The sequence below is a fragment of the Oryzias latipes genome, chromosome 5 (genome assembly GCF_002234675.1).
Source record: "Oryzias latipes chromosome 5, ASM223467v1".
NCBI classification, from domain to species: domain Eukaryota; kingdom Metazoa; phylum Chordata; class Actinopteri; order Beloniformes; family Adrianichthyidae; genus Oryzias; species Oryzias latipes.
Genome location: NC_019863.2, coordinates 32,544,734 through 32,556,908, shown reverse-complemented (window position 1 = coordinate 32,556,908; position 12,175 = coordinate 32,544,734). Strand labels below are relative to the sequence as shown.

The 12,175-nt window shown below is 46.9% G+C and overlaps 1 protein-coding gene and 1 long non-coding RNA gene across 2 annotated transcripts; one reads left to right on the top strand and one right to left on the bottom strand.

Moving 5' to 3' along the window:
• Positions 1-437: 437 nt before the first annotated feature.
• dennd6a (DENN domain containing 6A) lies at positions 438-9,534 on the bottom strand. Its single transcript, XM_011475691.2, has 19 exons — positions 9,144-9,534; positions 8,244-8,282; positions 8,071-8,113; positions 7,625-7,737; positions 6,960-7,040; positions 6,236-6,341; positions 6,021-6,100; positions 5,600-5,659; positions 5,475-5,530; positions 4,938-5,060; positions 4,764-4,859; positions 4,083-4,177; positions 3,855-3,920; positions 3,714-3,778; positions 3,419-3,508; positions 2,585-2,748; positions 2,398-2,500; positions 2,110-2,184; positions 438-1,687 (listed from the first exon to the last, which is right to left on the bottom strand). The coding sequence occupies exons 1-19, from the start codon at positions 9,372-9,374 to the stop codon at positions 1,556-1,558; spliced, it is 1,818 nt and encodes a 605-aa protein (XP_011473993.1). The 5' UTR covers positions 9,375-9,534; the 3' UTR covers positions 438-1,555.
• LOC110015184 lies at positions 8,338-10,608 on the top strand. The gene is made up of 2 exons (XR_002290318.2): positions 8,338-9,043; positions 9,121-10,608. It is a non-coding gene; the product is annotated as an uncharacterized LOC110015184 (long non-coding RNA).
• The last annotated feature ends 1,567 nt before the right edge of the window (positions 10,609-12,175 follow it).

The following is a 12,175-nucleotide window of genomic DNA, read 5'->3' as shown; positions in this document are numbered from 1 at the left end:
CGTGAAATGAACTCGGGTTTGATTTTCTGACACTAAATCTGCCTGTTTTTGTAAGTTTACTGATTTAGAAACTTTTTAGGAAAATCCAAAGAGGTTTTTTCATTTTAGAATAACGTGATAAATGTTTGAAGGTTTCATGAAGAGATGTTCTGATGGTTCCTGAGACGTTCTCTGGGTTCTGAAGCTTTAACGGGAAGATCTGGACCCACACCTGGGTGGGGTCGAGGGGAGTGAATTTATTCTTGGGTTGCCGTAGGAACATGAGCACTTAACGGTTTTTCCATGGGTGGGGCTATCACGGTAAGGGGCGGATCCTTCCTCCATCTTCCCCCAGCGGGTCACAGAACTGGAAGCTGGTTTCTTTTAGGGATCACTGAAATGGCGTCGGCGACTCCAGGACCCCCCCCCCCATGTTTTGGTGAAAAAACATTTGAAGCTTCAGTCAGACGAGTTTTAATATCAAAACATTTCATACATTTAATGTTAAGTCAGCAGAAAGATTCAAGTCATGAAAACGTCCGTCTGCCACCAAACATTCGTCAGCAGGATGAAAAGGTTCTGGAAACCAGAACCCAACCAGAATTTGTTTGATTTTCTGTTATTGCTCAGGAACATTTATCGTCTGTCTGCTCCTCAGACGGAAGATGTCAGACTTTGACTTGAGCTAAACCGCCATCGATGAGACGTTTTCGTTCAAAGAAACAACAACAGAACCCGATCTGCTCCGTTGGGTCCAACCAAACCCGTTCAATGGAAAAGCTGCAGCAGAATCCGGTTCTGGTCAACTTCAGATTAAAACAACATAAAAAGTCATAAAATGAAGTCAGGGGGAGGGGTCCCGTGATGCTTTTCAGGGGTTAATGAAGGTCATGGTGCAGTGGGGGTGTCAGGCCAGAACCCCCCCAGTCCTGATCCACACGGGAACTGCCTTTGATTGACATGATTAAGACCCATTAGAGTCCCCCCCCCAGACGGGTCACGTGGACCCAAAGCCCGCTTCCTCGTCTTCTCTCAGAGTCAGAACAGTTTGGATGGTTTTAAAAAAAACAATGTTTACATTCAGTTTTCAGGGCAGGACCCCCCCGGACCCCCCCTCCCTCACTGTGACGGGGAACCTGCAGGAGAAACGCTGGTGCTGAAACGCGGCTGCAGCAGACAGAACCGCTCGGCTTTTTGCATAAAAGTGAAAGTCCACAAGTGCACTTCTGTCAGAACCTGTTTCCAGAACCAATGAATGTTCTGCTGGGGTCAGTCGGTGTCAGGACCGTAAAAGCCCAGAACCAACCTTCCTGTTTTTTCTGTGGCTGCATGAATGCATCACACCGTCCTCTTTGTCTCCAAGTTCTGGTCCTGTTGGTTCTGTCAGATCCACTCCGCTGGCTTCAGGTCCACACGGGTCACCAGCATCAGAACTGAGGCTGGACCCGCCCTTTGTGCTTCCATGTTACTCCAAAGGAATCTCATGAGGAACCACAAAAAGATTCCAGGACCCCCGAAAACTTTAAAACAAGCTCAGAGCGGGGTTAGTGTTGCGGGCCGGGGAGGGGGTTGCCGGTCAGGGTGTGGGGGGCTTGTGGAGGATGCCCTGCAGGTCTTCAGGTAGGGTCCGGATCAGCGCCTCGATGTGGCTCCGCAGTTTGGTCAGGGTCCCGGGCTGCAGGGGGAGCTGCTCCCGCTCGGCCTGGGTCTGCAGCAGAGAGAGAGGAGCGCGTCAGTCACGTGCACGGCCTCACGTGCACGTCAGTCACGTGCGCCGCCTCACGTGCAAATCAGTCGGCCGTGCATGTGAGAGACTGACACGCATGTGAGAGCATGGACGTCACATGCGTGCTCTCACATGCACGTCAGTCAAGTACATGCACGTGCACTTGAGTGAGTGCAGAGCTGTTTCATAGAGCGGCGCCTGACTCCGCCTTCTTTAGGTCACAGGTGTGGGGTCCTGTGTTTTTGCCGGACCTCCCGTGTGCTTTCACACTGTGGTAAACCGCACCACAGGTCACCTGCTACTGAACCAGAAGGTCCACTAGCTTTTGTCCACAGAGTTGAGGCCAAACACAGCAGACGGTCTGAGGAACCAAACGCTAAGAGCTTCCCATGAGCCGTACTGACCAGCTTGTCCTTCAGCTTCAGAACCAGGTCCACTGCCTCCACCTCTGTATGCTTCTGGATCCTCTGCTGGAGGTCCTGCAGACACACACACAGCTGAACCTTCACGTCTGCAGATGGAGGTTGGCTTCTTCAACAACGTCACAAACATCCCAGAGAAGGAAGAGGACACTTTCAGGACCGGGTTAAGAGACGCCATCTTTGTTCTTTCACAGGACGTGTCCTCAGAACTCGGTTCTGCTGGGCTCATTTGAGGAGTTGGACTTTGTTTCCACTCCTCCTCCTCCTCACCTCCTCACAGAGGGCCTCCAGATGAAGGGCCTCCAGCTTCTGGGTCATCTCCTTCCTCCTGCTGCGGAACCAGCCGTCAAAGTTTGGGGATTTGAGGAAACACCTGGAAACCAAAATCCACTGCAGTCAAAAGACGATGCTGAAGGTCTGACGATCCAAAAGCTGCAGCCTGCAGGAGGATCTGGACCTGTAGAGTCCGATCCAGTCTCCTTTCAGTCTGGACGTCAGCTGAGGTCCAGCTTTCTCCAGCGTCTTCATGAAGTCCTGCTGGTTGAACGGCCGCAGCTGAGGAGGACTTTTCCACGGACAGATGGACTTCTGCAGCGGCATCAGGCTGGCCACGTAACGCTCCTGCAGACAAAGCAGTCCATGAAGGCATCACGACGGGTCCATGAAGGCGTCACGACGGGTCCATGAAGGCGTCACGACGGGTCCATGAAGGAGTCACGACGTGTTCATGAAGGCGTCACGACGTGTTCATGAAGGCGTCACGACGGGTCCATGAAGGCGTCACGACGTGTTCATGAAGGCGTCACGACGTGTTCATGAAGGCGTCACGACGGGTCCATGAAGGAGTCACGACGTGTTCATGAAGGCGTCACGACGTGTTCATGAAGGCGTCACGACGTGTTCATGAAGGCGTCACGACGTGTTCATGAAGGCGTCACGACGTGTTCATGAAGGCGTCACGACGTGTTCATGAAGGCGTCACGACGGGTCCGTGAAGGAGTCACGACGTGTTCATGAAGGCGTCACGACGTCAGGCGTCACGACGTGTTCATGAAGGCGTCACGACGTGTTCATGAAGGCGTCACGACGTGTTCATGAAGGCGTCACGACGGGTCCGTGAAGGAGTCACGACGTGTTCATGAAGGCGTCACGACGTGTTCATGAAGGCGTCACGACGTGTTCATGAAGGCGTCACGACGGGTCCATGAAGGCGTCACGACGGGTCCATGAATTTAAATGGGGGGGGGGGGGGGGGGGCACCAACATATGGATGTTGCATAAAAAAGCTTACCAGAGGAATGATGAAGCTCTGAGTCAGCTCCAGGAAGTAGCGCCGCAGAATTGCATTCTGGGCCGCCGAGGGTCTCTTCTGCTGGACCCCCTGAGAAACAAAAAAAGTCCATCATTTTGCAGGCAGGGGTGGGGTGGTGAGGGGTCTACAGACATTAAACAACCTCAGCAAACATTTAAAAACATAATGTCAATAAAAGTAACTTGTAAATATGTCTTTTAATATAAATGAACCGACTAAATTGAAGATGAAGCCTGACATAAACGTTCTGCCGTCTGCGTTCAGAGACTTTCACCTTCTGGAGCTGCTTGATGATTTCTTCGTCCTTGCTGAGGTACGGCTTGTATGCGGTATAAACACCTACGACAGCGAGGACACACGGCGTGAGACGGCGGACAGACATCAGCTACACAATCAGAGAACTGAGAAGGATCACCAGGTTTAGAGTCCAGAGTCTTCAGGTTTTTCAGCTTCTTGACCTTCATCTGCTTGGTCGGCTCTCCTGCAGGAGGGAAACGTCAGAAACAGTCGGTCACTGACATTCCATCTTAAATAACACGGAGGCCGTGTTCATAAGGCATTTTACTCTAAAACTGGGTTTATTTAGCTGGACGGAGCTCAGGTGAAGGATCCGAGTCAGGTGTGACCACGGCGGGCCGCTCACCTGTTTGCTTCATGTCTCCGATGCGGATGATGTGCGGCCAGTGCTGCAGAGTTTTGGCAAAGAAAGGATTGGTGACGCCCAGGATGACGGACGGCCTACAGAAAACCAGAGACACCTGAGACTCCGCTCAGCACAAAAACCTGGAAACCCCTGTTTGCTCCACACGTGTGGCGAGCGCCACCGTCACGCCGCACTTCCCTCCGTTTGAATTGTTTGTTAGTTCTTCAGTCATTCGTGACTGAGGAGGCAGAGAGACCTGGAGGCTGAATGCAGAGGAGGCCTGATCTTTGTGGTTCAGGATCCGACCGTCTCTGCTGCTGAGACGACGGAGCGTGACCCACAGGAGGGCTTCACGCATTCAGATCTATGTTCATATGTAACCGAGTCAGCTTTTAAATGAGTAGAAATGAGCAGCATTTCAAAGATGGCTGCTCCTTCACCTTCCAGACGGAGTTTGTTGCTAAACGCAGCAGCCAATCCGACGGTTTCTGCGAGCGATTCTCAGGAGGAAACGGAGCAGAACCACAGCGGTGAGGTCATCATTACTGCTGCCTTTATGACCCACACATGTAATCTGATTACTTTGTTTGTGTCACGGTTGAGTGTGGAGGCAGTGCGCTCCTCTGAGCCTCCTTCACAGGACCTCCTGCTCAGCCCCTTGCAGGAGGAGGTTGTACTCACGGCGCCTGCGTCCTGGTCGTGTACTCCTTAAACTCGCTGTCATGGATGGTGAAGTACGGCCGGAAGTCGCTGCAGTAGCGCAGAGGAGAGATGCAGCTGCACGAAAACACGGCAATGAACGCCCGTTTGCCGCTCCTCTACATCACGGAGGTTGAGGAGAACCCGCTGACTCACCTGACCAACGCCAGCACCGTGTCCGAGGACTCTGCGGGCGACGGCGCCATGACGACCAGGGCCTCTCCCAGCAACACCAACTCCCAGAGCATCTGGATGTGGAAGAAGACGGGATGGAAACACCTGGACAGAACAGAGGGGACAGGTGAGGCCTTCAGAGGTCAAACGAGCTCCTCGAGAAGCTTTGAGACTGACATGCACGCCACATGCACGCCCACACACAGCAGCAGATGCTAGAGGAGCCATTCAGTCATCCCGGTCCATGTTTTCTAACCCTAAACCCACAGATCATCCCCGGATCAGTGATACCTGATCAACATTTAACCCCAGAAACAGTTCCTGTTCTAGATCAACCACCAAAGTCCAGCTGATCTGAAGGACAGAATCATTTGATCCGTATCGGATCCTCCTCAGAAATCAGAAGATAACATCACTTAAAGCTGGAGCCGTTTAGAAATGCCACCAAAGATCAGATAAACAGGTCAAACCGCAGTACCACCACTGTCCAGCAGATGGAGGCAGAGCAACAGGACACACCTGAAGAGGTCCACCTCGTGGATGGTTGGGAGAACGATGGACACCAGACTGTCCCCCTGAAAGAGGAGACGCTCTGTGACGGAGATGTTTGGAACATGAGCTCCACCCGGAAGTGTGTTCAGTACCTGAGCAGACTGGACCAGCTGGGAGGTTCCTGGTTTATCATAACAGGTTGGGATTCGAACCTGCAGCAACAAATACAGATGTTCATTCTAGAAACATTCATTTGTTTGTTCACTAACTGCTGAACAAATTATTGAAAGTAAAAAAACCTCAGTTTCTTTTTCTGTCCACGTAGAGAAATTTTCTCCTCTCTCTCATTTATTCATGATTTTATATTTTTAAAGGTTTTAATGTCTGAAATGAATCAAAGGCAAAACCACAAACCAATCACATTTAATGATCGCACTGATGAAAAGTCACAGTTTTACAGAGAAAAGATAATTTTCCCCGCAGGTCGACCTGGACTGTCAACCAGGTTCATGAAGGAAGATCCTGCCGTTCAAACTGACACACCAGCATCAAGCTCACTGACGGCGCTCGTACCTTGATGACCACGCCCATAATCGGCAGCGTGAGGATCCGTCCAGGATGAGGCGCAGGCCAGCGGTCCATGTCATTACAAGCTGTCACACAACAGAGACACATCAGAAAGAGGTTCCACCCCTGAACTCCATCCACGCTCCTCCACAGAAACAGGCTGGAGGTGTGGAGCTCCGGCAGGTATGACGACAGGTACAGGTGCACTGAAGGACACTGACCGGCTTCTAAGCAGGGTTCCTGTTTTTCAAAGTATTCTGGAGCCATGATCTTCAGCAGGCAGTGGAAGAAGGTCACGTAGGGCAGCTTACTGATGAGGACCAGAGACTGAAGAACAGAGAACAAACCTAACTAACCCAAAGGGAAACTTTTCAAACACATATTCAGTTTTTAACCCTGGAGGAGTCCACTTTGTCCCTTGTTTGTTTGTTTTGTGTAATTTTTTCATGTTTATATTTTTTACTTTTTGGCTGCTGTTAATTGCTGCTTATCCAAACGGAAAATGGGTTTAGTAAACCCTAATAACAACTTTAAAAGCCCTAACTGGTTTGGAAACATCTGAACCCCGGAGAACCCAACAACAGTCAGTCTACGTCTCTATGGCAACCACTGGACAGTCAGGGTTGAGCTTGTTGGAAGGCCACACCCCTACCACTACACAAAATCTACACAATATCTCTCAAAAGTTTTAAACCTTGAGTGTGGGGGGCAGTAAACTCCGCCTACTTTAATCAAGGCATCTGATTGGTCAGTTTATAACTTAAATGACAAAATTAAAATTGACAAAAAGTATCAGATCCAGAGCGGTTCTTCTGACCATAGAATGACTGAGTAACAGCTGTTTGTTTTCTCTATAAAAGTCTACGGGGGGGGTCACTCAGTCCAGGTCTCATGTACAGTCGATGTGTGAATCCCTGTGGATATATAGTCTGAATTATCACTCACCTTCTGGAAGTATCCTCTCTTCAGAGATTTGTCTCTGACCTGGCGGAAGTACACGTAGCCGTAGTAATGGCCTTGTTCCCGCTGCAACACACAGAAACCGCTGAATCAGCAGGAGCCGCCGCTGCAGCAAGAGTTCAACATATTTCACTCCGACAGCCAAACGCCGCTCAGATCAACGTCACTCCTTCATCTGCTTCACTTCGCTTTCACACTGTACTGTCCAGACCAGGGGTGGGCAATTCCAGGCCTCGAGGGCCGGTGTGTCTGCATGATTTCCAGATACTCTTGCCCTACTCATGGCTGATTACCTGGTTCAGGTGTGTCCAGCCAATTAGAACATGCCAGAGCAGGGTATGCTGGAAAACATGCAGGATTGCGGCCCTCAGTGCCCACCTCTGGTCCAGACCAAAACAGTTGCAACAACTGATCCTTTGGGGCGATATTTTCCAAAACCAAGTATGACGACAGAAACCAGGAAAAGGAAAAGGTCTGTCCCTCCGACTCATGGATACTGAAGTGCTTCACCTGCTAAACTTTGGATTCAGTCTTTCTGTTCAACTTCCATGTTTAGGTCTAAATAGTTTCTACAGTTAACCCTCGCCAAAAGGAGGCTACTATCCCAGAACCTGCAGCCGACCCAACAGCACGGCCGTGTGTGTTCACACCTTCAGGCAGGGCGGGGCGTCTCGGTCAGCGGTTTCCAGGAAGCATCCCTGTGACGACTTCCTGTTGGAGCCCTGACGAAAGCGGAAGCAGAACTGCGTGTCACCGAGGCAACCTGAAGAAACAACAGGAAGTTCCAGAGGAGAGCATCAACACGACAAGCGGAGCAATGGCCATCACTGGTCCACCGCCTGATGGGCGGAGCCTAAGGGTGTCAGACTCCAGTCCTCGAGGGTCACGGTTGTGGTTCTGACAAAACACAGGAAGAACCATAAGACCCAGAAGAAGTGAAGTCTGAAGCGGGACGTACCACGGACCAAGTGGACCTCAGAACACAGAACCTGATGGGTTCTTAGGGGTTAAATGTGATCAACATTTTAAAAGAACTCAGTCGACAATCTCACCTATTTTCATCTGAAACGTTTGCTTTTCAAAAGGTTGGACTCACCTGAGTTTGAATCAGGGAAGGACAGGTAGCAGATGCTGGTTTTCTGGGGGGAAAAGAAGGCGTTAGGTTGATTTCTAATAAAGAGACGATTTCATTTTCATTCTATTATCCGTTTAATCATCATTTCATTTGGGATGAAGGCACATTTCTAAGGTCCTCTGAGTTTGACTCACCTCTTTCTCTGAGAGTTTGGAGTGATGAGGATAAATGACCTGAAAAACAGGAAAACAGTTTCTGAATGTTCTGAAGGTTTGAATCCAGAAATGACGACAGAAGGTCGTCCGCCTCACAGCAGCCGGGCTGATGGCTTTTTCATCCCTTTGTTTAGTATTCAAACAGAAAAAAATACAATTAAAAATAAAACCACCATGACAGAGAATTGTAGGCAACTGTTGCTTACATTAAAAAAATACTAGTTTAGTATTTAGCGACATTATTATATTCGTCAACTACAAAATACCTGAACGTAAAAAATCCACTAATGTCACTTTACAGATTGTACAATAAGGAGCCAAAAAATAACAGCTGCCGTCTTTTCTACAAATTCTTTATAAACTAATGCGATACATTTAATTTCAAACTGTATGCAATTCCATTAGTCTGCAAAAGAGAGCACGTGATCCCGCCGCTCCATGCTGATGGATTCACGGCTGGAAGGGAAACAGAAAGACTTCCTACGTCACTGTGTTCCAAGCCAAACCGCCGTAAACAGAGTATTTCATGGAAACTTTACATCCAGAGATGCTGAGGCCACGAGGCCATCTATAGGAGGATCCAGACTGGCATCATTTAGAAAAGTGTCTCCATCCGCCACCGCGCGGATGGAGACTGACAGGACAAACAGATCCTTTTATTCTGAAATGTTGGACTAACTCCAGGGAGCGAAAGAAAGCTACAACTAAGAAACGCGCAACAATGTGAAAAATGCATGGTGTTATTCTGGCAATATGGTGTGATACAGCAAAAAACACGGGTATCCTTTCAAAATATGCATTCTTTCCGTAACATAGCCGGAACCAGAACAGCTGCTAACTTTTCATGTCGCTCCAGAGAGTTTTCGGGACCCCGCTCACCTCCACCGCCTGTCCGAGCTCCAGGTCGAAGCCCACCACGCAGATGCAGTGCAGCCAGGCGGAGAAGCGGTCCCACGGCAGCAGAGGCGCCTGCTCCGACCCTTCTTCACCTCCGGGGCCGGGGGGCATAGTTATCTCCTCTGCCGGGGAGATGCTAGCAGCGTCCTGGTCATCCAGATCCTCCGGCTCTTCGACCGGCTCTCCCATCTCCTCGGAGCCTTGCAGCGCCATGGCCACGGCCCGGTACCGACACGCAGATGCTCGGGGGAACGCCGACGACCCGTAAAGTGTCTTTACGGGTGTTTTTAGTCGATGTCCACAAAGAAAAACAACAAAAAACAACAAGAAGCAAGATCAGCTGAGCTAGCAGTTAGCAGAGCTGGAGCGTAATGGCGTCATGTTTACGGCACATGTGACGTCATCACGCAAGAGCGTATTCCGTCCCGAGTTTGACGCAGGATCCATGAACACAACGGCCATCAACATAAATCTGTGGATTGTTACTAATATTTCAAACCCATGAAAATTCTTTTAGGGCCATTTTTAAACTATATTAGTATAAAACACAGATATAAACTTCATTCATTTTTATATGTTTAAATACAGTTTTTAAGCTTTCCAGTGAAGAGACGGCTATTAAAAAGAAACAAAACTAACGTGAAATGTGTTTTTCTTAAAGCTGCATGGTGGTGGAGTGGTTAACACATTGGCTTCACACCAAGAAGTTTGAATCTGTGTGGAGAATTTGCATGTTCTCCCCGTACACATGTGGGTTTTCCCTGGTTTACTCCAACTATCCAAAAACACGCTTCGTAGGTTAATTAGTGACTCTAAATTCTCCCTCCGGTGTCTCAGTGTGTTTCTATGATGGTCTGGGGAACTGTCCAGGATGAACTCCACCTTTAGCAAACCGTGGGTGGGATAGGCTCCAGCAACCCCACACCAGAAATAAACTGGTATAGTAAAAGAATGATTATGAGAGATACCAGTTATAAACATTTTTTTTACAATTAGGTTATTTTAAGCACAGTTTGATCAGAATAGTTCATGAAAAGACTTGTATTGGTTCTGATAGCAGTAGGAATTAGTAAGGTCTCAGCATAATGGAGAGGGGCACTTGTGCTGCTTTTGGTTGATTAACTAGTTTTAGTGTCATTGCAAACTACTCTCTTTAATTAATTTACGCTGTACCTTTTATGAATATTGGTTCTTTCTGTTTGTTTTTATGGTCTTGTCATTTAGACCTTGAGTCCGTAATCAATTAATCATTCATTCATTTCGTTATCTTTATCGACATATCACTTTCACATGTCTTACAACATATTGCATTGACAAAATGTATCTATTGCAGTGACTAATTAATTAAGCATTTGAATGAAATAATGTGAAGTAGGCGGCTGGTTATATGGCTGATGTGGGCTGTCACTGCCAACACTGCTTTAAATATAATTATACTGCAATTTAATGTGTTGTGTGTTTGTCCTGACCGTGATTGATTAAAATGTTCACATGTACATGATACCTTTATCAACGTGAATGTAAGCACATGGTTGACACTATTCCCGAATCAGACAATCATCTAATTGAATGAATCTGTTCATGGAGCACAGTTCCCCTCTCAGTGTGAAGCAGGAAGAAGGCAGTAAATCAGCTTTTCCTAAATCCTTTAATAGTCCAAACACTAAGCAGACGGAAGGATCAATCTAGCTGAGGATCCACATTTTGGGGACACACTTAACCATTGTTTGTGTTGGTATAAACCTACTAAACCTAAAACTAATATATATAGATATATATTTTTAAAATATAATTTCACTTAAAAACATCTTCAAGAACATCTACAAAAGAAACAAAAATGGCACGAAGAAGTGTAGGAAATAACACAATAAAGCAAAAAACAAAAACAGCTTTATTACCCTTTTAACCAAATTGTTATTAAGCTTGTCAGTTATCTGGGCCCTGCATGTCCAACTGAGCTAAGAGAAGATGGCATTAAATCCTGAGTAACAGTCAGACGGTCCACAGTGACAGCTGGTCTCCTCTCTGACTCTGCAGGAGGGCCAGACCCCGCTGTGGAGACCACCAGCTCTCTTTTTTTATAGACCTGGACCTGCATGTGACAGAAAACCCAAAAGAATGAGAGATTTCGAAAAAAAAAATTCGGTTTGTTGCTGCTGATGTCCAGCTCAGACCTTTTTCTTCTATTTTTAGGAAAATCCCCTGATTCTCATGTGAAAATGACAGATCTGTCCGCATGGACCACCTTTTATTGACTGCTATCCGAAAGAGTACACTAATAAGTAACTCAAGATGTTGTATTGTTGTTAACAGCGGCAGACACTGATAAAAATAAATGCATAAATCCAAAAGGGAAGCTCAATACAATATTTCTGTCTGACTTTAATTAAATAAAAAATCTTTTTTGATAAATTAAGAATCAGTCCAACTTGTAAGTTGTGTCTTCAAACTCATAAAATTGTCAGACATTTAAAAAAATAGTTTCAATAAAATACTTACCAATACAGAAAACTACTGATTTTCAGATTTAAGTCCAGCATTTGAATACATGTTGCTCAATTTTAGGGCAAAGCTTTTTTATGAATCTCACTGTTTGATCCTTTCTGATTTTGCATCAACTTTTATCAGCATTTTTTAGCACCTTTAGTTTATTTCTTTGAATAGAATTGTAAATGTTTAGAACATAAATACCATATTTTCTGTTGTTTCAGACACAGAAGAAATAAAGGTAGATAAATACCGGTTATCATCTCTGTTCTGTTTTAATCAGTGAAGTTGCTGCAGTGTTAAAAGGCACCGTTTGGAAATAATCTGTTCAGGTACATACATGTACATTTACAGTACAAAATCGTTTTGTTTATGCAGTAATTTTCAACATAGATATCTGTGGCTTGTGTATCTTTTTGTTATTTTTTTTATTGAGCGGATGCGGCTTTTATACAGGTGCCCTCTAGTCCAAAAAATACAGTTAATCCTAAAAGCCATGACGGTTTATGAGCCTTTTAGGTGAACTT

What these genes read in the sequence shown, in the direction of transcription:
- dennd6a (XM_011475691.2), bottom strand. Translation starts at nt 9,374, where the DNA reads ATGGCGCTGCAAGGCTCCGAGGAGATGGGAGAGCCGGTCGAAGAGCCG. An exon ending in CTTCCCTGATTCAAACTCAG is followed by an intron (nt 7,738 to 8,070) that starts GTGAGTCCAACC and finishes TTGTTTCTTCAG; the next exon opens with GTTGCCTCGGTGACACGCAG. An exon ending in TGAAGCTGAAGGACAAGCTG is followed by an intron (nt 1,688 to 2,109) that starts GTCAGTACGGCT and finishes TCTCTGCTGCAG; the next exon opens with ACCCAGGCCGAGCGGGAGCA.